This window comes from Cebus imitator, unplaced genomic scaffold (assembly GCF_001604975.1).
Source record: "Cebus imitator isolate Cc_AM_T3 unplaced genomic scaffold, Cebus_imitator-1.0 Scaffold266, whole genome shotgun sequence".
Classification (NCBI taxonomy): Eukaryota; Metazoa; Chordata; class Mammalia; order Primates; family Cebidae; genus Cebus; species Cebus imitator.
This window is the reverse complement of record NW_016107581.1, coordinates 1,871,813-1,892,664: the sequence shown is the minus strand read 5'-3', so window position 1 is coordinate 1,892,664 and position 20,852 is coordinate 1,871,813. Positions and strand designations below refer to the sequence as shown.

At 54.4% G+C, this 20,852-nt stretch overlaps 2 protein-coding genes across 4 annotated transcripts in view; both read right to left on the bottom strand.

The window, feature by feature from the left end:
- Nucleotides 1-1,253: 1,253 nt before the first annotated feature.
- Nucleotides 1,254-14,852, bottom strand: KCNJ14 (potassium inwardly rectifying channel subfamily J member 14). 3 transcript variants are annotated; one of them, XM_037728466.1, is made up of 3 exons: nucleotides 14,351-14,852; nucleotides 4,429-5,197; nucleotides 1,254-2,376 (listed from the first exon to the last, which is right to left on the bottom strand). In XM_037728466.1, the coding sequence occupies exons 2-3, from the start codon at nucleotides 5,140-5,142 to the stop codon at nucleotides 1,780-1,782; spliced, it is 1,311 nt and encodes a 436-aa protein (XP_037584394.1). In that variant the 5' UTR covers nucleotides 5,143-5,197; nucleotides 14,351-14,852; the 3' UTR covers nucleotides 1,254-1,779. The 3 variants fall into 3 exon arrangements, with proteins under 3 accessions (XP_037584394.1, XP_017355948.1, XP_037584393.1); XM_017500459.2 differs by lacking the exon at nucleotides 14,351-14,852 and adding an exon at nucleotides 13,095-13,800; XM_037728465.1 differs by lacking the exon at nucleotides 14,351-14,852 and adding an exon at nucleotides 13,095-13,800 and having other exon boundaries at nucleotides 4,429-5,194.
- Nucleotides 14,853-14,972: 120 nt separating this feature from the next.
- The window catches only part of GRWD1 (glutamate rich WD repeat containing 1), a 7,333-nt gene continuing 1,453 nt past the window's right edge, over nucleotides 14,973-20,852 (bottom strand). The window contains exons 2-7 of the mRNA XM_017500458.2: nucleotides 20,589-20,706; nucleotides 20,251-20,410; nucleotides 18,225-18,438; nucleotides 17,943-18,085; nucleotides 17,519-17,716; nucleotides 14,973-16,143 (exon numbers count right to left, since the gene is read on the bottom strand). Of these exons, the coding sequence (XP_017355947.1) occupies nucleotides 15,826-16,143; nucleotides 17,519-17,716; nucleotides 17,943-18,085; nucleotides 18,225-18,438; nucleotides 20,251-20,410; nucleotides 20,589-20,706 (1,151 nt within the window). The 3' untranslated portion in view covers nucleotides 14,973-15,825. The remainder of the gene's footprint in view (nucleotides 16,144-17,518; nucleotides 17,717-17,942; nucleotides 18,086-18,224; nucleotides 18,439-20,250; nucleotides 20,411-20,588; nucleotides 20,707-20,852) is intronic.

Genomic DNA, 20,852 nt, shown 5'->3' with positions numbered 1-20,852 from the left:
TGGTCTCGATCTCCTGACCTCGTGATCCACCCGCCTCGGCCTCCCAAAGTGCTGGGATTACAGGCTTGAGCCACCGCGCCCGGCCTATATGTATAACATCTTTAAGAAGTAGACACATGGCCAGGCATGGTGGCTCACGCCTGTAATCCCAGCACTTTGGGAGGCCGAGGCGGGTGAATCATCTGAGGTCAGGAGTTCAAGACCAACCTGGCCAACATGGTGAAACCCCGTCTCTACTAAAAATACAAAAATTAGCCGGGCACAGTGGCTCAGGTCTGTAATCCCAGCCACTTGGGAGGCTGAGGCAGGAGAATCGCTTGAAGCTGGGAGGCGGGGGTTGCAGTGAGCTGACGTCACACCTCTGCACTCCAGCCTGGGCAACAGAGTGAGGCTCTGTCTCAAGAAAAGAAAAAAAGAAAGAAATAGACACATATCACCAGGTACAGGGTTCCAGAGCATTCTAGACACACCAGCCCTGGGCCTCCCCTTTCCTTTGTCCACTGATCAGCCCTGTGCCCTCCAGGATCTGGCCTGAACCCTCACTCCTTGGTCAGCCCAGAAATGCTGCTTCTCAAGTCCTGAGTCCACTTCCTAGCACTGCCAAGCATTCCACCTGGAGGTGACGAGAACTTCCAGGCTTTGGTCATGGACAACTCTGGATCCCCGAAGCCTTACTTCCTTTTGGCATTACAGAACCACAAGACGTCATCTAGAATCATCGAGATTCTCAACTCCATTGGGCAAACTGGAACCAGGAAAATCTCAGACATCCGGAATGGCCCCTGCCTCCTCGACTCTGTGATCAGTCTAGACCCACAGAATCCTGATTCCCTTTAGAGATTCTAGAATGGCACTTTAAAAAAAAATAACCCACCCTGTGGATCCTTTAGAAACATTGCTTATTCTCTTGGCTGGATGCTCTACAACCCAAAGATGGAGTTGTGTCATGTCAAGAACTCCTAATCTGTCACTTAGCCTTTCTGAACCCACAGACTCACCCATGTTTTGTGCATTCTAGAAACATTACTCTTTAGTTTCTGGAGCAGTTCAACTCTCCAGGTCAAACCTGTCCTAGAATCACCAGTGCTTGCTTCTGTGGTCAACCTAGACTCACAGAATGTCAACCAATGGGCTTTCTGGAACCACAGGTCTTTTCTTGACTTGCAGTCACCATTTTTTTTTTTTTTTTTTTTTTTTTTTTTTTTTTTTTTCTTTTTTTTTTTTTTTTTTTTTTTTTTTTTTTTTTTTTTGTCTTTGGTCAACCAAGATGATCTTGAATGCCTAGGGCATTCCATAACCTTCCCTCCCAGATGGTTTTGCTGCTCGGTTGGCTGAGTTGAGAAGCAACACTCCCTTGAATCTTAGGTGAATCCAGACCTACAAACCCTTGATCTGTGATGCTGTCCAAGAACTATCAACTTGCTCCCCCAGAGGTGGTCTATACCACTGGTTTCTCACCCTGGTAGCAATCCAGTTCCACCCATACAGAAGAATCTAGAACCACCAGTCTTTTCCTCTTGGGTGATCCAGAATTCCGGTGAGACTCAGGAATTGGGTTCATAAAGGGATCTCAGGAGGGAGCACAGAAGCAGAGGAATTAAGGTCCAGGATGTCCATGGTGGGTCACCAGGCATAGCAGAACCTTACCACCTAGTCAGGTACCCAGCAGACCTGTTGGTTTTCAAGAACACGTGCCCCCATCCCAGGAGAGAACCCTATCTCTCCATCTTGCTACCTCGGGGAAGGGGGCACACATGGGGAGGGGGACACCAGTTTGCATCATGGAGGCAGGGTCAGCGCCAGGGTTGGTGTGAGAACTCGGGGGCTGGAAGCCCCATCTTCTGTCTCCTCCCCGTTCCCTTCCTCAGCCTCATCGTCCTCATCTTCCTCCTGGCAGCAGCTCAGAGCAAGTTCATTTTCATAACAAAATGCAGTCAGAGAGCCAGGGAAGCTAGACTTGAGGCTGTGGGAAGCCTGCTCTGCCCGTTCATCCAGCTCCTTAGCACTGCAGACCGGCGTCCCTGGGACCTCGTAAGTGCGATGGAAGTGGCGATAATCGACCTCATACTGGGAGCCACGCTGGAAGAGAACTGGCTCAAAACGATGGCCCCAGAGCAGTTCACCAGGGAGGTAGGATGAGCGACACTGTGTGGTCATGGCTGTGGCCTCAACCATCCCCTCGAGAATGACCACCAGCTCGAAGTCAGCCCTGGCCAGCTCAGCACGTCCTAGCTCATACAGAGGACTGGCCGAGTCGATCTCATGGACGATGGTGATGGGGGACACGAGGAAGATACGATCGGTGCCTCCATCAAAGCCCACGTCCACATCCTGGTGGTCCAGCGGGATGTACTCCCCCTCTGGGGTCACACGAGGCTGCAGCAGGAGGCAAAGAGCCAAAGAAAAGAGAGCAGGGAGCAGAGACAGGCAGAGATGGAGAGAGAGAGAAGAAGAGATGCAGAGAAAGAAGGCAAAGACCACAGGAGTGAAGGAAAGGGTGAGAACACGAATCCAGAGATGGGGCCGGCAACCCAGAGAGAGAGGAAGTCAGAGACACAGGTGAGGGCACAGAAACCCAGCGAGAGGGAGCCAGAGACCCAGGAGGGGAGGATGGAGGTCCAGAGAAAGCATGGAATGGGACAGACCCAGAGATAAAGGGAGAGGAAAGAGACTCAGGGTTTGGGAATAGAAAATGGGAAGAGGGGCGTGGCAGGGGAAGAGAAGGAGGAGAGAGGGGCAGAGTGATATTGGCATAGACACAGAAATCACCAAGACAGAGATGAAATCGAGGAGACAATGGAAAATAAGGATGACATCCAACAGAGAATTGGAGGAGAGGGAGAGAAAAATGGCTTTTAGTATGTGGCCAGAGAAAGAGAAACCAGATAATAAGAAGGCAGAGTTAGGACGACCGAGGTCCGACACTCTGCAGCCACCGCTGCCTCAGGCTTATCCCTGGGCCCTCCCCTGAGCTATCCTAGCTGCCAGCCCAACTGCAAGCCCCTCCCTGGCATTGTGCATGTGGACACGCTTTGGGGGGGTCTGGGTATGTTGCCCCTGCGTACCAGCTGGGTCCACAGCCACCTCCCAGGCCATGTCACTGCCCCACAGACTTCTGCAATAGCCAGTGTCCCTCCTTGTCATGAATTCTGGCATCTCAAATCGTCAGGGAGGAGACAGAAGTGGGAGGTGGGCACCTATCCTCCTCTTGTAACTGTCTCTGGGAGCCCCAAGTAAAGGAATCCTAGAGGCGGCTGGGAGTTGCAGCTTCCACTACCCCCAATTCTCTCCAAGTCAAGCCTCAGCCCAGAGTTCTAAAGTCACTTTACAGCCAGGCTCAATGGGTCACGCCTGTAATCACAGCACTTTGGGAGGCCACGGCAGTGGATCACCTGAGGTCAGGAGTTCAAGATCAGCCTGGCCAATGTGGCGAAACCCCGTCTCTCCTAATAACACAAAAATTAGCCAGGTCTGGTGGCAGGCATCTGTAATCCCAGCTATTCTGGAGGCTGAGGCAGGAGAATCACTTGAAACCAGGAGGCGGAGGTTGAAGTGAGCCAAGGTCATGCCACTGTACTCCAGCCTGGGTAACAGAGCAAAACTCCATCTCATAAAAAAATGAATAAAGTCACTTTACTTGGGCAAGGGCAGCTACTGGCCCAGAGTTTCTTGGGAACGGAGATGTTTGAGCAATTTGACCATAATTCTAGGACCACTAAAGCCCCTTCCTCAGGGCGCAGGAGGAAGCCACTACCCCAGGGGCCAGTGGGAGGTGCAGTTTTGTTTGGTTCCCAGTGGGAACCAAACTCAGAGGGCTGGAGGCTGGTGGGACACAATGGGCCACTGACGCGTATTCTCCCACGGATGCCGCAGGACCCCATGCCTAGAAGCCTGGAGAGCTGTGCTCCACAGTGATGAGCTGCACCCATCCTGGGGCCTGCCTCTCCCGGGGGCCTCAAGTCGCAGGCCCCGGTCTGTGCCACAGTGTCTGGTGGGAATTGTACACCTGAGCAATAGAACGGTCACTCACCTCCGCCCCCCGCAAAACTGCATCTCAGACCATCTTTGGGCAGGTCCCTTGACTCAGAAGCTTCTGGGAATTACAGCCCAGAGCCTCCACAGGCCACGCGTGGCCCTCTCGGGTCTACACTCCCCACAATCCCACAGGCGGCCCATCCTCAAGCCACAGGAAGCTCTATATGCCGCAAGTCCAGGCCTCCAGGAAGAGCTGGTCACAGACCTCTCTCTTGGGTTTACCTCCCCAGTTGCTCAGCAACCCCTCCGCACTCCACAGACCCCTGCCCCCAGAGGCTGCTGGGAGTTGTAGTTCATGACCCCTTCAGGACCGCACACCCCTCGCTCCCGGGCCTACATCTCCCACAACCCCCGAGGGCTCGCGGAAGGCTACGCTCCGCCTCCCCTCCGCACCTGCAGCAGCTGGGCCCGCACGTGGGCCTCCACCAGGTGGCTGCGGCGCAGGTTGCCGACGCGCCACATGAGGCAGAGGCGGTGGTCGCGCAGCGCCACGACGGCGTTCTCGCTGAAGACCAGCGTCTCGTTGCGCTTCTTGGGTTTGGCCATCTTGGCCATGACGGCGCCCACGACGAAGGCGTCGAGCACGCAGCCGGCGATGCACTGCAGCACCACGGCGGCCACGGCGGCCGGGCACTCCTCGGTGACGCTGCGCACGCCGTAGCCGATGGACGTCTGCGTCTCCAGCGCGAAGAGGAAGGCGGCCAGGAAGCTGGCCACGTGCGAGAAGCAGGGCGCGGGCGGTGGCGGGGCGGCCAGGTCGCCGTGCAGCGAGGCGATGAGCCAGAAGGCCAGGCCAAAGAGCAGCCAGGAGGCAAGGAAGGAGCAGGAGAAGAGCAGGCACATCCAGCGCCAGCGCACGTCCACGCACGTGGTGAACAGGTCGCTCAGGTAGCGCGCGCCCTGGCCGCCCAGGTTCACGAAGCGCACGTTGCAGTGTCCGTCCTTCTTGACGAAGCGACCGCGGCTCCGGCCCACCGGTGACTGCACCGGCGCCGGTGCCCACCCGTTGCGGCACAGACCCGGTGCGGCCTCCTCTTCATCGCCAGCCCGGCTGTCTCCTGAATCCAGGACGCCGCTGAGGCGGCGTAGGGCCCTGGCCAGGCCCATTGGGCGGAGGGACCCCCTCCACTTGGCCTACTGGGGGGCGGGCGCCCCCAACCTGCTGGAACAAGAAACCGGCAAAAACGTGAGGGGCTCCACGAATGGGTGAGCTCATCAGCCAGGCATGCTCTCCAGTGGGGCTTGGTGTCCTCATCTGTCAAATGGGTGGAACTATACTCACTATTTTTTTTTTTTGGAGGTGGAGTCTAGCTCTGTCATCCAGGCTGGAGTGCAGTGGCGCGTTCTCGGTTCACTGCAACCTCCACCTCCCGGGTTCAAGCGATTCTCCTGCCTCAAGTTCCTGAGTAGCTGGGACCACGGGCACACATCACCACACCAAGCTAATTTTTCTATTTTTAATAGAGATGGGATTTCACCATGTTGCCCAGGCTGGTCTCGAATTCTTGATCTCAGGCAATCCGCCCACCTTGGCCTCCTAAAGTGCTAGGATTACAGGCATGAGCCAACGGTATTTTATTTTTAATGAGACGGAGTCTGGCTCTGTTGCCCAGGCTGGAGTGCAATGGTGCAGTCTCGGCTCACTGCAACCTCCACCTCTTGAGTTTAAGTGATTCGCCTGCCTCAGCCTCCCAAGTAGCTGGGATTACAGGCGCGTGCCACCACACCCAGCTAGTTTTTTGTATTTTTAGTAGAGACGGGTTTCACACGTGTTAACCAGGATGGTCTCAATCTCCTGACCTCGTGATCTGCCCGCCTCAGCCTTCCAAAGTGCTGGGATTACAGGTGTGAGCCACCACAGCCGGCTGCCACCTTCTTTTTAAAAATGTTTTATTAATTTAATTTTTGTTTTATAGAGACAGGGACCTTGCTGTATTTCCCAGGCTGGTCTCGAACTCCTGGCCTTAAACGATCTTTCCTCAGCCTCCAAAAGTGCTATCTCACCCGGCCCATACTCACCTTCCAAGTTGGAAGATGCAGGATAAACAGCAATAATACTATCAGTAGATACTTGTATAACAACGGGAAATACTATAACAATATTATAGCAGGTGCCACAGTTAATTACAGCACGCATTTATACAGTGCTAAATTTATGTATTGAATTTATCATTTGTGTCATATCAATTATGCTGTTTATACAGTCTGGAGGGTTTTTTTTTTTTCGGAGATGGAGTCTAGCTCTGTTGCCCAGGCTGGGATGCAATGGCGCAATCTTGGCTCACTGTAACCTCTGCCTCCTGGGTTCAAGTGATTCTCCTGTCTCAGCCTCCTGTGAAGCTGGGATTACAGGCATACCCCACCACACCTGGCTAATTGTTGCATTTTTAGTAGAGATGGGGTTTCACCATGTTGGGCAGACTGGTCTTAAACTCCTGACCTCTGGTGATCTGCCACCTCAGCCTCCCAAAGTGCTGGGATTCCAGGCGTGAGCCACCTCGCTGGGCCAGTTTGGAGGCTGTTGTAAGCACTTTACATGATTTTACGTATTAGAGCCTCAGAGCAGGCCTATGAGGCAGACATCATTATCCCCATTCTATAGATGAGGAAACTGAAGCACAGAAAGTTTAAGTAACTTCCCCAAGACCACAGTTCAGTAAACTGGGATTTGAGTGCTAGCGGTCCAGCTCCAGAGGCCATACTCAGAACTGTAACTGTAAGGTGTGGCTGCTTCTTGGCACGGAGAGATGCCTCAGGGCTCTGAGGTCAGCTGTGGTTCAAGAACAGGCTCACAAAGTAACAAAAGGAAAAACTTACATCAACTGAATTGAATCCGAACCCCGCAAGTGCCATGGCAAGGTCTGAAGCCTCAGCCTGTTCCCATATAAATATTTAGAAAAGAATTAGAAATGTAGGCACATAGTTATTCCTTTATATAATCATATATAAGTTTATAGTTACTTATAATCATAAAGATATATACTCAATATAACCTTTAGTTTTTATTTTTATTTATTTTATTTATAAAGATGGGGTTTCACCATGTTGGTCAGGCTGGTCTTGAACTCCCGACCTCAGGTGATCTGCCCGCCTTGGCCTCCAAAGTGCTTGGATTACAGGCATGAGCCACCGCGCCCGGCCTACCTTTAGTTTTACTAATGACTATTGGGTAATGAAGCATGGAAATGAGGTGACATTGTGAACAAAGTGACCCTAAGGCAAGATGCTCTAAGCCCTCTGTCATGTCCCCATAAGGGCTGCAGGAGGGCGCCTCGGCTGTGTGGCAGCGCCAGCGCTGGGAAAGCGCCCGCTGTTTAGCCAGCTAGGGAAGGAGACGTCCAAAATGGCTGAGACATCTCCTTCCTGGGGAAGTTAGGAGAAAACTCCACTCCCCCAAGGTCTTGTGGCAAGTCCTGACGGCCGTCAGGGAAACCCACAGACATCTGGGGACTGAACTGTGTCTATGTGACGCTGTGCTTCAGTGGTCACGTTCCATGTCTGCTCTCACGCTCCGCTTCTGCACCTGGTTTCTCTTTTCCTTAAAAGCTACGAATTAATAATGGTAACATCATCTTAGTGTCCTTGATATTTGTGACAAATATGCGAAGAGCGCTGACACATTAGCTTTTTTCCTCGCCTTGGCTACTTGAAAGTCTTAGGCCCCTATCTTCAAGACGTGATTTACCTGACCCTATCACTGACCACCATGACCTCGCCCTACCTTCCCTGCCCCCTGCTTTGTACTCAGTAAAAGAGCATCCAACCGCTCGGGGCCACTGCAGGTCTCTGCTCTTTGGCTGGCACCAAGCCCAAACTCTCTTCTCTATCTCTGTGTCTTTTATGTCTGCAGTCTCTTGTCTCTGCACCAACAGGGAGGGGCTCACAGGACCCTATAGGGCTGGACCCTAGAAATCAGAACTAAAAACTTTTTTTTTGAGATGGACTCTCAGTCTGTCACCGAGAATGGAGTGCAGTGGCACACTCTCAGCTCACTGCGATCTCTGTCTCCTGGGTTCAAGGGGTTCTCCTGCCTCAGCCTCTTGAGTAGCTGGGATTACAGGCATGTGCCACCACACCTGGCTCATTTTTGTATTTTTAGTAGAGATGGGGTTTTGCCATGCTGGCCAGGCTGGTCTTGAACTCCTGACCTCAAGTGATCCTCCTGCCTTGGCCTCCTAAAGTATTGGGATTACAGGCATGAGCCACTGCACCCGGCCAGAACTAAAAAACCTTCGTGCTCCCAAACATTATCAATAAAGTGAAGAAAGGCCAGGTGAGGTGGTACACACCTGTATCCTAGCGCTTTGGGAGGCTGAGGCAGAAGGATCACTTGAGCCCAGGAGTTCATGACCAGCCTGGGCAACATAGCAAGGGTCTTTAAAAAATAAAAAATTGCCGGGCGCGGTGGCTCAAGCCTGTAATCCCAGCACTTTGGGAGGCCGAGGCGGGTGGATCACGAGGTCAAGAGATCGAGACCATCCTGGTCAACATGGTGAAACCCCGTCTCTACTAAAAAAAATACAAAAAATTAGCTGGGCATGGTGGCGCGTGCCTGTAATCCCAGCTACTCAGGAGGCTGAGGCAGGAGAATTGCCTGAACCCAGGAGGCGGAGGTTGCGGTGAGCCGAGATCGCGCCATTGCACTCCAGCCTGGGTAACATGAGTGAAACTCCGTCTCAAAAAAATAAATAAATAAATAAATAAATAAAAATAAAAAATTAGCCAGATGTAATGATGCAAACCGGTAGTCCTAGTTACTTGGAAGGCTGAGGTGGGAGGATCATCTAAGCCCAGGAGTTTGAATTAAGACTGCGCCACTGCACTCCAGCCTGGGCAAAAGAGCGAAACTTTGTCTCACAAAGTTTTTTTACAAAAGGGAAAAGACAACCCACCAATGGGAGAAGATACTGTAGTTGCAAATCATATACTTGATGAGGAACTTGTATCTAGACTATATAAAGAGACCTTGCAACTCAACAATGAAAAGATAAATAACGCCTTTTTTATTTTTTTTGAGTTGGAGTCTCGCTCTGTCACCCAGGCGGGAGAGCAGCGGTGCAATCTCAGCTCACTGCAACCTCCACCTCCTGGGTTCAAGAGATTCTGCTGCCTTAGCCTCCGGAGTAGCTGGGATTATAGGCTCGCACCACCATGCCCAGCTAGTTTTTGTATTTTTAGTAGAGACAGGGTTTCACCATGTTAGCCAGGCTGGTCTTGAACTCTTGGCCTCAAGTGATCTAACCACCCTAACCTCCCAAAGTGCTGGGATTACAGGTGTGAGCTGCTGTGTTATGCCCAGCCCAAATAACCCAATTTAAAAGTGGGCAAAGGGGACCAGGCACAGCAGCTCATGCCTGTAATCCTAACACTTTGGGAGGCTAAGGCAGCTGGAACACTTGAGCTCAGGAGTTCGAGACCAGCCTGGCCAACATGGTGAAATCCTGTCTCTACTAAAAATCCAAAAATCAGCTGGCCTGCTGGTGCATGTCTATCGTTCCAGCTACTCCGGAGGCCAAGGCACAAAAACAACAACAACAACAAAAAAAGCAGTCAAAGGATCTGTACAGACACTTCTCCTAAGAAGGTCTACAAATGGCTAACAAACATACGAAAAGACGCTCCACATCATTAGCCATCAGAGAAATGCAAGTCAAAACCACAAGGGAATACCACTTTGCACCCACTTAGAATGGCTATAATAGGCCAGGTGCAGTGGTTCACACCTGTAATCCCAGCACTTTGGGAGGCTAACGTGGGCGGATTCCTAGGTCAGGAGTTCGAGACTAGTCTGACCAACATGGTGAAACCCCATCTCTACTAAAAATACAGAAAATTAGCTAGGCGTGGTGGCACGCGCCTGTAATCCCAGCTACTCAGGAGGCTGAGGTTGCAGTGAGCCGAGATCGCGCCACTGCACTCCAGCCTGGGCGACAGAGCAAGACTCTGTCTCAAGAAACAAACAAACAAAGGCTATAATAATCATAAATAAAAAACTGTTGGCAAGAAGGTGGAAAAATTGGCACCCTCTTACGCTGCTGGGGGGAATGGAAAATTCCAGCTGCTGTAGGAATCAGTCTGGCAGTTACTTAAACGGTTAAACACAGAATTACCACATCACCCAGCAATTGCATTCCTATTTATGTACCCAAGAGAAATGAAAACAGATGCAAAAACTTGTACACAAATGTTCACAGCATTACTCATAATAGCCAAAAGGTGGAAACCCAAACATCAACCAACTAATGAATACATAAAATGTGATATATTCATCCAAAGAATAGTACTTGACAATAAAGAGAAATGAAGTATTGATAGATGCAACATGAATAAACCCTGAAACATTATGCTGGCCGGGTGCAGCGGCTCACGCCTGTAATCCCAACGCTTTGGGAGGCCCAGGTGGGCGGACCACCTGAGGTCAGCAGTTCGAGACTAGCCTGGCCAACGTGGTGAAACCCTGTCTCTACTAAAAATATGAAAATTAGCTGGGTGTGGTAACAAGCACCTATAATCCCAGCTACTTGGGAGGCTGAGGCAGGAGAATCACTTGAACCCAGGAGGCGGAGGTTGCGGAGCTGAGATTGCACCAGTGCACTGCAGCCTGGGTGACAAGGCCAGACTCCATCTCAAGGAAAAACAAAACAAAGAAATTGTGATGGCTGCACAATTGTGTACACACCAAACGCCACTGCATTGTACACTGAAATGAGTGCATCACATGTGAATTAGACTCTGATGAAGCTATTGTAAAATAAATGAAATGGGCTCATGCCTGGCCCTCTGGTCTTTGGCGTCCTTTCTGAGTGATCAGGATCTTTCTGAGTGATCAGGAAGGGCCTTCTTATCATGTAGACCCAGAGCCCAGTCCTGGCTTAGTTGCTCACCCGCTATGTGCCCTGGGATCTCTGGCTTCCTTTTCCAGAGACTGAATTTGGTCAGCCATTTACTAGGTGTGTGACTGAGGACGGGTCACATCCTTTCCTGAGCCCCAGCTCTCTCATCTGTGAAATGCAGGAGGCCTGGGGGCTGGGAATGGTGGCTCACACCTGCAATCCCAGCACTTTGGGAGGCCAAGGTAGGAGGATTGTTTGAACGGGGGAGTTCGAGACCAGCTTGGGCAACCTAGCAAGACCCTACCTTAAAACAAAAATTATCCAGCCACAATGACACAACTACTCTGTAGGCTGAGGTGAGAGGATCACTTGAGCCCAGGAGTTCAAGGCTGCAGTGAGCTATGATTGCACCACTGCACTGCAGCCTGGGCAACAGAGCAAGATCCTGTCCCTTTAAAAAAAAAAAAAAAGAGGCAGGCACAGTGGCTCACACCTGTAATCCTAGCACTTGGGGAGTCCAACTCGGGAACTCAGGAGGATTGCATGAGACCAGGGGTTTGAGACCAGCCTGGACAAGATGGTGAAACCCTGTCTCTAAAAAATAAATAAATAATAAAAAATAGGCCGGGCGCGGTGGCTCACACCTGTAATCCCAGCACTTTGGGAGGCCGAGGTGGGTGTATCACGAGGTCAAGAGATCGAGACTATCCTGGCCAACGTGGTGAAACCCCGTCTCTACTAAAAATACAAAAATTAGCTAGGCATGGTGGTGCACACCTGTAGTCCCAGCTACTCGGTAGGCTGAGACAGGAGAATTGCTTGAACCTGGGAGGCGGAGGTTGCTGTAAGCCGTGATCGTGCCAGCCTGGCACCTGGCGACAAAGCCAAACTGTCTCAAAATAATAAAATAATAATAATAATAATAAATAGCTGGGTGTGGTGGTTCACACCTGTAATGCCTGCACTTTGGGAGGCTGAGGCGGGTGGATCATGAGGTCAGGAGTTTGAGACCAGCCTGGCCAAGATGGTGAAACCCTGTCTCTACTAAAAATACAAAAATAAGCCGGGCATGGTGGCATGTGCCTGTAATCCCAGCTACCCAGGAGGCTGAGGCAGGAAAATGGCTTGAACCCAGGAGGCGGAGGTTGTTGCAGTGAGCCGAAATCGTGCCATTGCACTCCAGCCTGGGCGACACATCGAGACTCCATCTCAAAACAAAATTATAAAGGAAGAAATGGAGGGAATCCCAGCAGCCTGTCAGGCTGGAGGAAAGGAAAGGGCAGGATGTGGACCCGCACATCTCATTGGCTTCAGGGTTAACTAAGGTTAACCAACGCTTGGCCCTGTGGTGAGGGGACTTCCCAGGAACTGGCTGGATTAGGACAAACCATACTGGGGTTACAGAATTTGCATATCAATTCCACCAACATTCCCCAAGTGCCTATGTACCACGTGTCCATGTCCGTTGTGCCAGGACCTGGGGATCCTCATGGGGTTGTTGGCAGGGCCTGGCACACTCCATTTGGGAAGACCATGAGACGATGTCACCTTTGGCACTGACTGGGTCTCCCCAAGCCGTGCGGTTCCTGCTTGCACCACCTGGGCAGCCTTGCCATTCGGGGGTTCGTTAGGTCCACTGGACAGAGGAAAGCTGAGGCTGACGTGAGAGGGGACCACGCCTGGCTGTGCCCAGTGCCCGAAATGTACCCCATCCTTGGCTCTGTCTCAGCCTCACCAGCCCTGCATGTTAGGGGAAGTAGGCTCGGTGCCCACGGGGGCAGTCTGGAAGTCAGCATCCAGGACCCAGTGCCTATACATGCAGCCCTGCCTGGCCCGGGGAGCCCCACTCTGCGCTGGTTCCACCTTCAGGAACCCCCTCCCCCACAGGCTAGGGGAGGTGAGCGGGCACTGACGCTGACCTGTGCTCCCCTGTCCCCCAGCCTGGGCCTCACACCCCTACTTGCCCATCTCTCACCAAAGCCCTTTGATGAAGGGACCTGGCTATTCACAGAAAAGCCAACTGAGGCTCAGGTCAGTCCCTTGTCGCAGGCCCCTCAGCTAGTGGGGAGAGGGGTGGCAGAACCCAGCCTCCCACCCAGGCCTCCCGGGAGCTGCAGCCCGAGTGCCAAACCACAGTCTTCCTGAACGCACTCTGGCTCACACACACCCAGTACGTCCGAGGCCTCAAGATGAGACCCCACTGGACCCCTCAGACCCCATGCTCACCTTGACTGCTCGGGATGCCGGGAGGTGAAGATCATCACCCCCTTTCACAGTCAGGAAACAGGCTCTGGGAACGCCATGAGCTGGCCAGGGCCCCACCCCCAGTGCCAGGGGGAATGCTGGTTGGGTCCTCAGCCTTTCTTTCCTTTCCAGAACTCTGCCCCTGAAATCCTCCGGTCCCACCTCAGCCCTGTGAAGCAGACCTGTGTCTACCTCCCAAAGCCGATGGGAACCTTCACCAGGGGGCTGTCTGCGGCCAACATGGTCCAGCTCCCAAGCTGGCTGCTACTCGGGCTCAGGGCACCCCCTCCCCGGCAAAATCAGGGCAGGAGGGAAAGGGATCCTCCACCTGACCTGCGAGAGCAGCTTAATGTTTCCATATAAAGGAGACACAGGGCTTAAGGTGCTTCAACTTCGTCTCAAAGTCACTGTCTAATCTGAGGCCAAGAAGCCCCGCCCCAGGCCCCACCCCCACCCCCACAAATCAACATATTGTCACTCTTCCCAAACCAGGGTGTTCCCTTCCACTCCCCACCTACCAGTGGAGGCTGGAAGGCAGGTTGGAAAGCAGAGACTGCAGAAAGTCAAGCAGGTGCAGACAGGAAGAGGGGTGTTGAGGGGGTACCCCGAGAAAAATACAGGGACCCAGCAGAACAGGGTCCCTGAGAGAGGGGGACAGAGGCCCAGGGCGGGGGACAGAGACCCAGAGGGAAGGGGACAGAGACCCAGAGAAAGAGGGGACACAGACCCAGAGAAAGAGGGGATACAGACCCAGAGAGGGTGGCAGAGACCTTGAGAGAGAGGGACAGAGACCCAGAAAGACAGGGACAGAGACCTAGATAGAGGGGGACAGAGACCTTGAGAGGACAGAGACCCAGAGAGAGGGGCACAGAGAACAGAGAGGTAGACAGGGCAATTGAGGAAACGTGAAAAGAGAAAAAAATGTTTTAAGAAATGACGACATGGGGAGATTAAACTGTGAAGGCAGAGAGGGAGAGAGGCAGAGACAGCAGAGAGACAGAGAGAGAAGCAGGCGATGGGAACCCATGAGAAAATGCAGAAAATGGCGATGGGGTGGGAGCTGCAGGCACCGACCCTGGGGGGTCAATTCTCCCGGCGCTGAGCCTGTTGCTGATGGGCAGACAGGGCCTCCCTGAGGGGGCCACGCTGAGGACAAGGATGCTGGAGCAGGGGTGGATGGGGGAACGCAGCAGAGCAGGAGGGGCTGGCTCGGCGGGGCCTTACGTGGAGGCACGTACCTGGTGGGGCGGCCCACCCCCATGCCCTCTGCTGGGGGCAGCCTCTGTGGTTGCCGAGGGGCTGTGGTCTGTCCTTGGCCCCAGGGGCCGTGAGCCGGCAGCGGACCTCGGAGTCCACAGATGATCAGAGGCCTGGACGGAGGGGGCAGGGGCGGGGCTAGCTCAGAGCCGCAGAGGGGGAGCCAGGGAGGCCGGCCAGGCAGGGCGGCTGGGCCACAGCCCAGGCAGGCTGGACAGGAGACAGCGGTGGAGGAGAGAGACGGCAACTAGGGGGCAGGGAGACTGGCAGTGGGGGACACAGAGAAGAAAGAAACGTGAGGTCATGATAAAGGGGAGGCAGAGGGAAGGAGAAATGGGGGCTCCCAAGTTACCGGAGCGGAAGGCTTCAGCAGCTGGGAGGCAGGGATGAGGCCCCTTTTACTGAGCCGGAGTGAGTGCGAGACGGAAGGACACTCAGAGAAAGAAGCCGGAGGCACGGGTGGGCGGGGGGAGGGTCGCGTTGCAGGGACTCCCAGTGGCCTCCCTCCCGCAGCCTAGCAGCTGGTGCCAAATTCCTCCCCGTCCTCAAACTCCCTCCAGTTTTCTCACGGGGCTGTGACCAAAGGACCAGTCTTGGCACACGCCTCAGACCTCTTCCTGGTCGTTTACTGCTGCCCAGGAGCCCGGCCTCCTCCCACACAGCACCACCCTCTGGTCAGGGAGGAGAGGAGGGGCCGCACGTAGCCCCCACACTGGGAAATCCTGGCCAAACCCAGCTGTTGGGAAGACAAGGGACAGAACCAAATTGTGCTGGAGGAACCCACACCTGACATTTGACGCAGACACTGCATCACTGCAGAAGCCCCGAGTTCCCTCCTGGGAACCAACAGACAAAACTGGGTCCTAAGCAGGGCGCGGTGGCTGACACCTGGAATCCCAGCACTTTGGGAGGCTGAGGTGGGAGGATCGCTTGATGTCAAGAGTTCGAGAGCAGCCTGGCCAACATGGTGAAACTCCGTCTCTACTAAATATGCAAAAATGAACCGGGCGTGGTGGCGGGCGCCTGTCATCCCAGCTACCGGAGAGGCTGAGGCGGGAGAATCACTTGAACCCAGGAGACGGAGTCGAGATCGTGCCACTGCACTCCAGCCTAGGCGACAGAGCAAGACTCCATCTCAAACAAACCAATGAAAAACTGGGTTCTGGGGCAGAGGTAAATGTGTCACGCTGACAGGAAGGAATCCACCGACACGCAGGCCACAGCAGTCTCTGGGGGGGAGCGGCCTTACAGAGCCCTGGTCAGACTGAGGTCTTTGGTGACAGGGGTCACTGCATCACACCCAGGCCTTCTTGAGAACAATCTGTCAAACAGAACCTTCACGGCAGCCCACGGCCGGCCAGTCCCAGTCAACAGACCTGAAGGAACCCCTTCCCGGGGAGCCCAACTTGACAGCAGTTTCTAAGCAGAAGGCAGGAGCAGCAGAGCCGCTGGGTGCTCAGACACTGATGGTGCGGAAGACAGTGAAGCCCGACAGCGCGGTGCTGACCAGGAGCCCCGGGCACTGCGGGTGCCAGTGCAGCTCCTTAAGCTCCGTCTCGCCCTGGTGCACGAACAGCAGCTGCTGCGGGAGGTCGGCCAGCCCGGGGTCGGCCTCTGCGTCGCCCGACTCAGGGTCCCGCTCCACTGCCAGGTCCCACTGTGTGATCTGGTTGTCTGCACCTGAGGCTGCGAAGACCCCGCTGTCCTGGGGGTGCCACTCGACAGAGGTCACGGGGGCCACATGCTGCTTGAAGGTGGCCACGGGGGAGCCAGACTAGAGGGACAGGATGGGAATGATGGCTCTGAATGCCTCAGCCTGACTCCTGGGGGGCGGCCCAGGCAGAACCCCAACCCCTCTCCAGACTCAGAGTTCAGCTAGGGCCCCACCCCTTAAGCCCTCACAGGTCCGGAGTCCAAGAAAGGGACACAGGGTAATTCTGGCTGCTAAGAAGGCTGACCAGTCCAGGGGCTGCTGGGAATTGGGGTTCACCTGCAAAGAAGCCCTTCTGAAACTTGGGTCACAAAACCTGAGAGGTGGCTCACGCCTGTAATCCCAACACTTTGGGAGGCCAAGGGAGGCGGATCACCTGAAGTCGGGAGTTCAAGACCCGCCTGACCAACATGGTGAAACCCCATCTCTACTAAAAATACAAAATTAGTCAGGTGTGGTGGCGCGCGCCTGTAGTCCCAGCTAGTCAGGAGGCTGAGGCAGGAGAATCGCTTGAACCCGGGAAAGAGAGGTTACAGTTAGCCGAGATCACGACATTGCACTCTGGGCAACAAGAGCGACACTCCGTCTCAAAACAACAACAACAAAAGGAGGGCATGGCTCTCCCAGAGCTCCCCCGCAGAGCCCACAAAGGCCTCAAAGGGGGCAGACGCACAAGCCCAGAAGCCGACCCAAAGGACGACTAAGACTGACAGCACTTTCACCACTGCACAGGCCCCGCTGAACCGGCCTCTCTCATCAGGAGAGGCAGCTCTGAAGTTCAATGGTCAAGAAGCCTGACCCTGTGCCCTGGTGGGCCAGGCGGCTGGAAACCATCTCTAGGCTCCTCCCCAGGGCTGGTGCTATAGAAATGATCAAACTGGAGGCGGAAAAGGAGGACATCACGGCAGCCCAGGAAGGCAGAGCCACACGAAGCTGTGGCTTTGTCCAGAGGGATGCCAGACGCTGCTGCGCCTCCTGCCCAGCGCCTGTCACAGCTCCACGTCAACCCCTGGCTTGGCTGTCATGTCACACCAGCTCCTGTCCTTTCCGTGCCTCAGTGCTTTCCTACCACGAGCGAGCTGGGCTCCGATTCTCAGCTGCATCTACAAATCTACAACTCCCTGAAGCTCTCAGCATGGGTCATACAGACATGTATGACTTCTCCCATGGGCAGATGGGAGCCGTAGTCTCTGCTACCCCGGCCCTTCCATCTCGTCAGCTGTTCCCCTGGCAGAATGAGTGACTCCGAGTGGAGAGCCAGCACTCTTCCTCGCTGAGCCTCGGTTTCCTCATCTGGACCATGAAGAGGCGGGAGTCTAGTTCTAAGGGCTCTCCCAGCTCTTGGTGTATAAAACCATTCAAGGAGGAAAAATCCTACAAACCCCAGGGCCTGCTGGGAGCAAGTTTCTCCAGCCCCCAGGTCAGGCTGGGAAAGTACCTTGAACTGCCGAAGGTCCCAGATCTTGAGGGCCCCATCATCCCCACCACTGAGCAGGAAGGGCTCCCGGCGGCTCCAGCTGATGACATTGACATCCCCGTCATGGGCAGTGGCTGTGGTGAGCATGCAGGCCTTGCTAGGGACTGCCCGGATGTCCCAGATGCGAATGGAGGCGTCAGCTGAGCAGGAGGCAAACACCTGGGCAGGGCGGAGTCTGAGTGGCCCCGATGCCCCGCAGCCCACAGTGAAGCCCAGGCACCAGTGGTGGGCTACTAACTTTCACTGTCCCCCTTCCTAGCACTTGGCGTGGAAACTACATCTCCCCCAGGCTCCCAGCTCTTTTCCCTTGGACCCAGGATTCTAGGTTCGTCCCTGGCACGAACCCCATCAGAACTAGAGGAGCAGACCCCCAGCCCGCCCTCACCGTGTCCTCGGTCGGTGACCACTGCAGGTCCTCCACAGAGCGTGTGTGGCCCACGAATGGCCGCTGGTCCACGCGCCAGGAGCTGCCGTCTGTGGGTGTCCAGAGGTGGATGTTCTTTTGACAGTCACCGGTCAGCAGGCGACCTGGGGAAGGGAGTCAGGAAATGACCTCGCCCCTACTGCCTGCAGTTCGCTCCCCTCTCTGGAGTCTAAGTGCCCCCGCCTTGATGCAGACCCTGCTCCCCCCACCTCCCGGGGACTCCTGAACACCGCAGAGACTCACCAGGCACCCGGGGGGACCAGTCAAGGGCAAAGCCCTCGCCCATGTGCCCCGCAAAGGAGAAGATGGGCTTCATTTGGGCCTGCTCATCCCGGAGGAAGGCTGCCAGGGCCTGGGGGTCCTCCACCACCTGTAGAAGCCGCCGCAGCGCAAACACCTCCACCTGGCCCTTCTCTGACCACACCCCAGCCACAGGCTCTTCACCCAGCCATGATACCTGCAGAAGAGTGAGGGGGAAGGCTGATGAGAAGCAAGGGGAGAGGAGGATCAGGGTACTGACTGCAAGCTCCCCATATCCCAGAGAACCAGAGGCACAGTTCCTCTGATCTCGCAGGGCAGGGACTGTAGTTCCTAGAAACCTCTGTGGGAAGGAAGCCACAGCCTGCCAAACCAGCGTGGTAACTTGGACGGCTCTCCACGGGGTGGGGGTTGGGGGGGATGGGAGTGGGTGGGGGAGCTCAGGTGGGAGGACAGAGCTCCAAGATGCCTGGGAGTCGAGGCTGTAATTCCCGCCAGCCCACGGGAGTCTTTTCAGGCTCCTGGCCTCTGTAACCCTCTAAACGCTGGGAGGCCGCAGGTGCAGTCCTTGGATCTCCTTGCTTCTGTATTTGTTCACTAGGATACCCAGTCCAGCCACAAGGTTTCCAGTTACCCACTAGCCCTGAACTCTCTCCTGGGCTCAAGATGCTTATTGCACTGACGGTTCAAAATTTCTTGTTTTTGAGACAGGGACTGGCTTTGTTGCCCTTGAGCACAACTCACTGCAGCCTCAACCTCCTGTGCTCAAGTCTCTTCCTACCTCAGCCTCCCAAGTAGTTGGAATTATGGGTGAGCACCATCACATCCGGCTTTTAACATTTTTTTGTAGCCAGGCGTGGTGGCTTACGCCAGTAATCCCAGCACTTTGGGAGGCTGAGGTGGGCAGATCACCTGAGGTCGGGAGTTCAAGACCAGCCTGACCGACATGGAGAAACCCTGTCTTTACTAAAAATACAAAATTAGCCAGGTGTGGTGGCATGCACCTGTAATCCCAGCTACTTGGGAGGCTGAGGCAGGAGAATCACTTGAACCCGGGAGGCGGAGGGTGCGGTGAGCCGAAATCGCGCCACTACAGTCCAGCCTGGGCAACAAGAAAAACTCTGTCTCAAAAAAACATTATTTTTGTAAAGATGGGGTCTCACTTTGTTGCCCAGGCTGGTCCGGAACTCCTGGTCTCAAGCAATCCTCCTGCATGGGCTTCCCAAAGTGCTGGGATTACAGGCATGCTTGCTCAGCCTTGACCATTCAAACTTTTTTTTTTTTTTTTTTGAGACAGTCTCGCTCTGTCACCCAGACTGGTGTGCAGTGGTGCGTTTTTGGCTCACTGCAACCTCTGCCTCCCAGGTTCAAGTAATTCTCCTGCCTCAGGCTCTGGAGCAGCTGGGGTTACAGGTGCATGCCATCATGCCCGGCTAATTTTTTGTACTTTTTGTAGAGACTAGGTTTCACCGTGTTGGCTAGGCTGATCTCAAATTCCTGATCTCGGGTGATCCGCCCACTTCAGCTTCACAAAGTGCCAGGATTATAGGTGTGAGCCACCACACCCAGCTGGACTTTTCTAAAAACGGAAGGAGGTTGGGTGTGGTGGCTCATGCTTGTAATCCCATCGCTTTGGGAGGCCAAGGCAGGCTGATCACTTGAGCTCAGGAGTTTGAGACCAGCCTAGCCAACATGGCAAAAACCTTGTCTCTATTAGAAATACAAAAATTAGCTGGGTGCAGTGGCAGACACCTATAGTCCCAGCTACTTGGGAGGCTGAGGCAGGAGAATGACTTGAACCCGGGAGGCGAAGGTTGCAGTGAGCCAAGATCACGCCACTGCATTCCAGCCTGGGCAACAGAGTGAGACTACATTTCAAAAAAAAAGAAAAAAAAATGAAAGCCACGAGGAGGTGTTGGGAGAGTTATGGACATAGGGAATGGGTCGGGTGTGTTTCAGAGAATGCAGAGCAGACTCCTGGGACCATGTCTGCTCCTGGGACCATGCCTACCCGAACTCGGTTGATGCCACCATAGTGGGGCACCATGGCCAGCTCCAGCTGAGGCTTCCGCTCTTCTTCATCCTCTTCATCTTCCTCCTCCTCTTCATCACTGCCCTCTGAGGGTGTGGGCTTAGTCCCATGCAGATTGTGCATCCGAAGGATCATCAGTCTGGGATAAAGTGGGGGGTGAGTAAGGCACTAGATCCCAGGATTCTTAGGAAGGAGACAGGCTGGAAACCCAGACTTCTGGGTCTGGGACAGGCAGCAACTGGAAGCCCTAACTCCTGGGTCCTGAGGAAGGGGCTGGAAACGGAGCCTCCTGGTCCTGGAAAAGCATCGGGTCTTACCTGTTGCTCTGGGCGCTCTCGGCCTGGGTCCCAGCACACAGGTAAAGTGTAAGAGGAAGCTCTGTCCGGCTGTCTCCCAGGTGATCCCGGACTATGTCAAAGCTGAGACAGGGGGCGCCTGGGGATGGAAGGAGGGGTTTACGAGTTAAGACTGGACACTGGGCCGGGTGCGGTGGCTCACGCCTGTAATCCCAGCACTTTGGGAGGCCGAGGCGGGTGGATCACGAGGTCGAGACCATCCTGGTCAAAATGGTGAAACCCCGT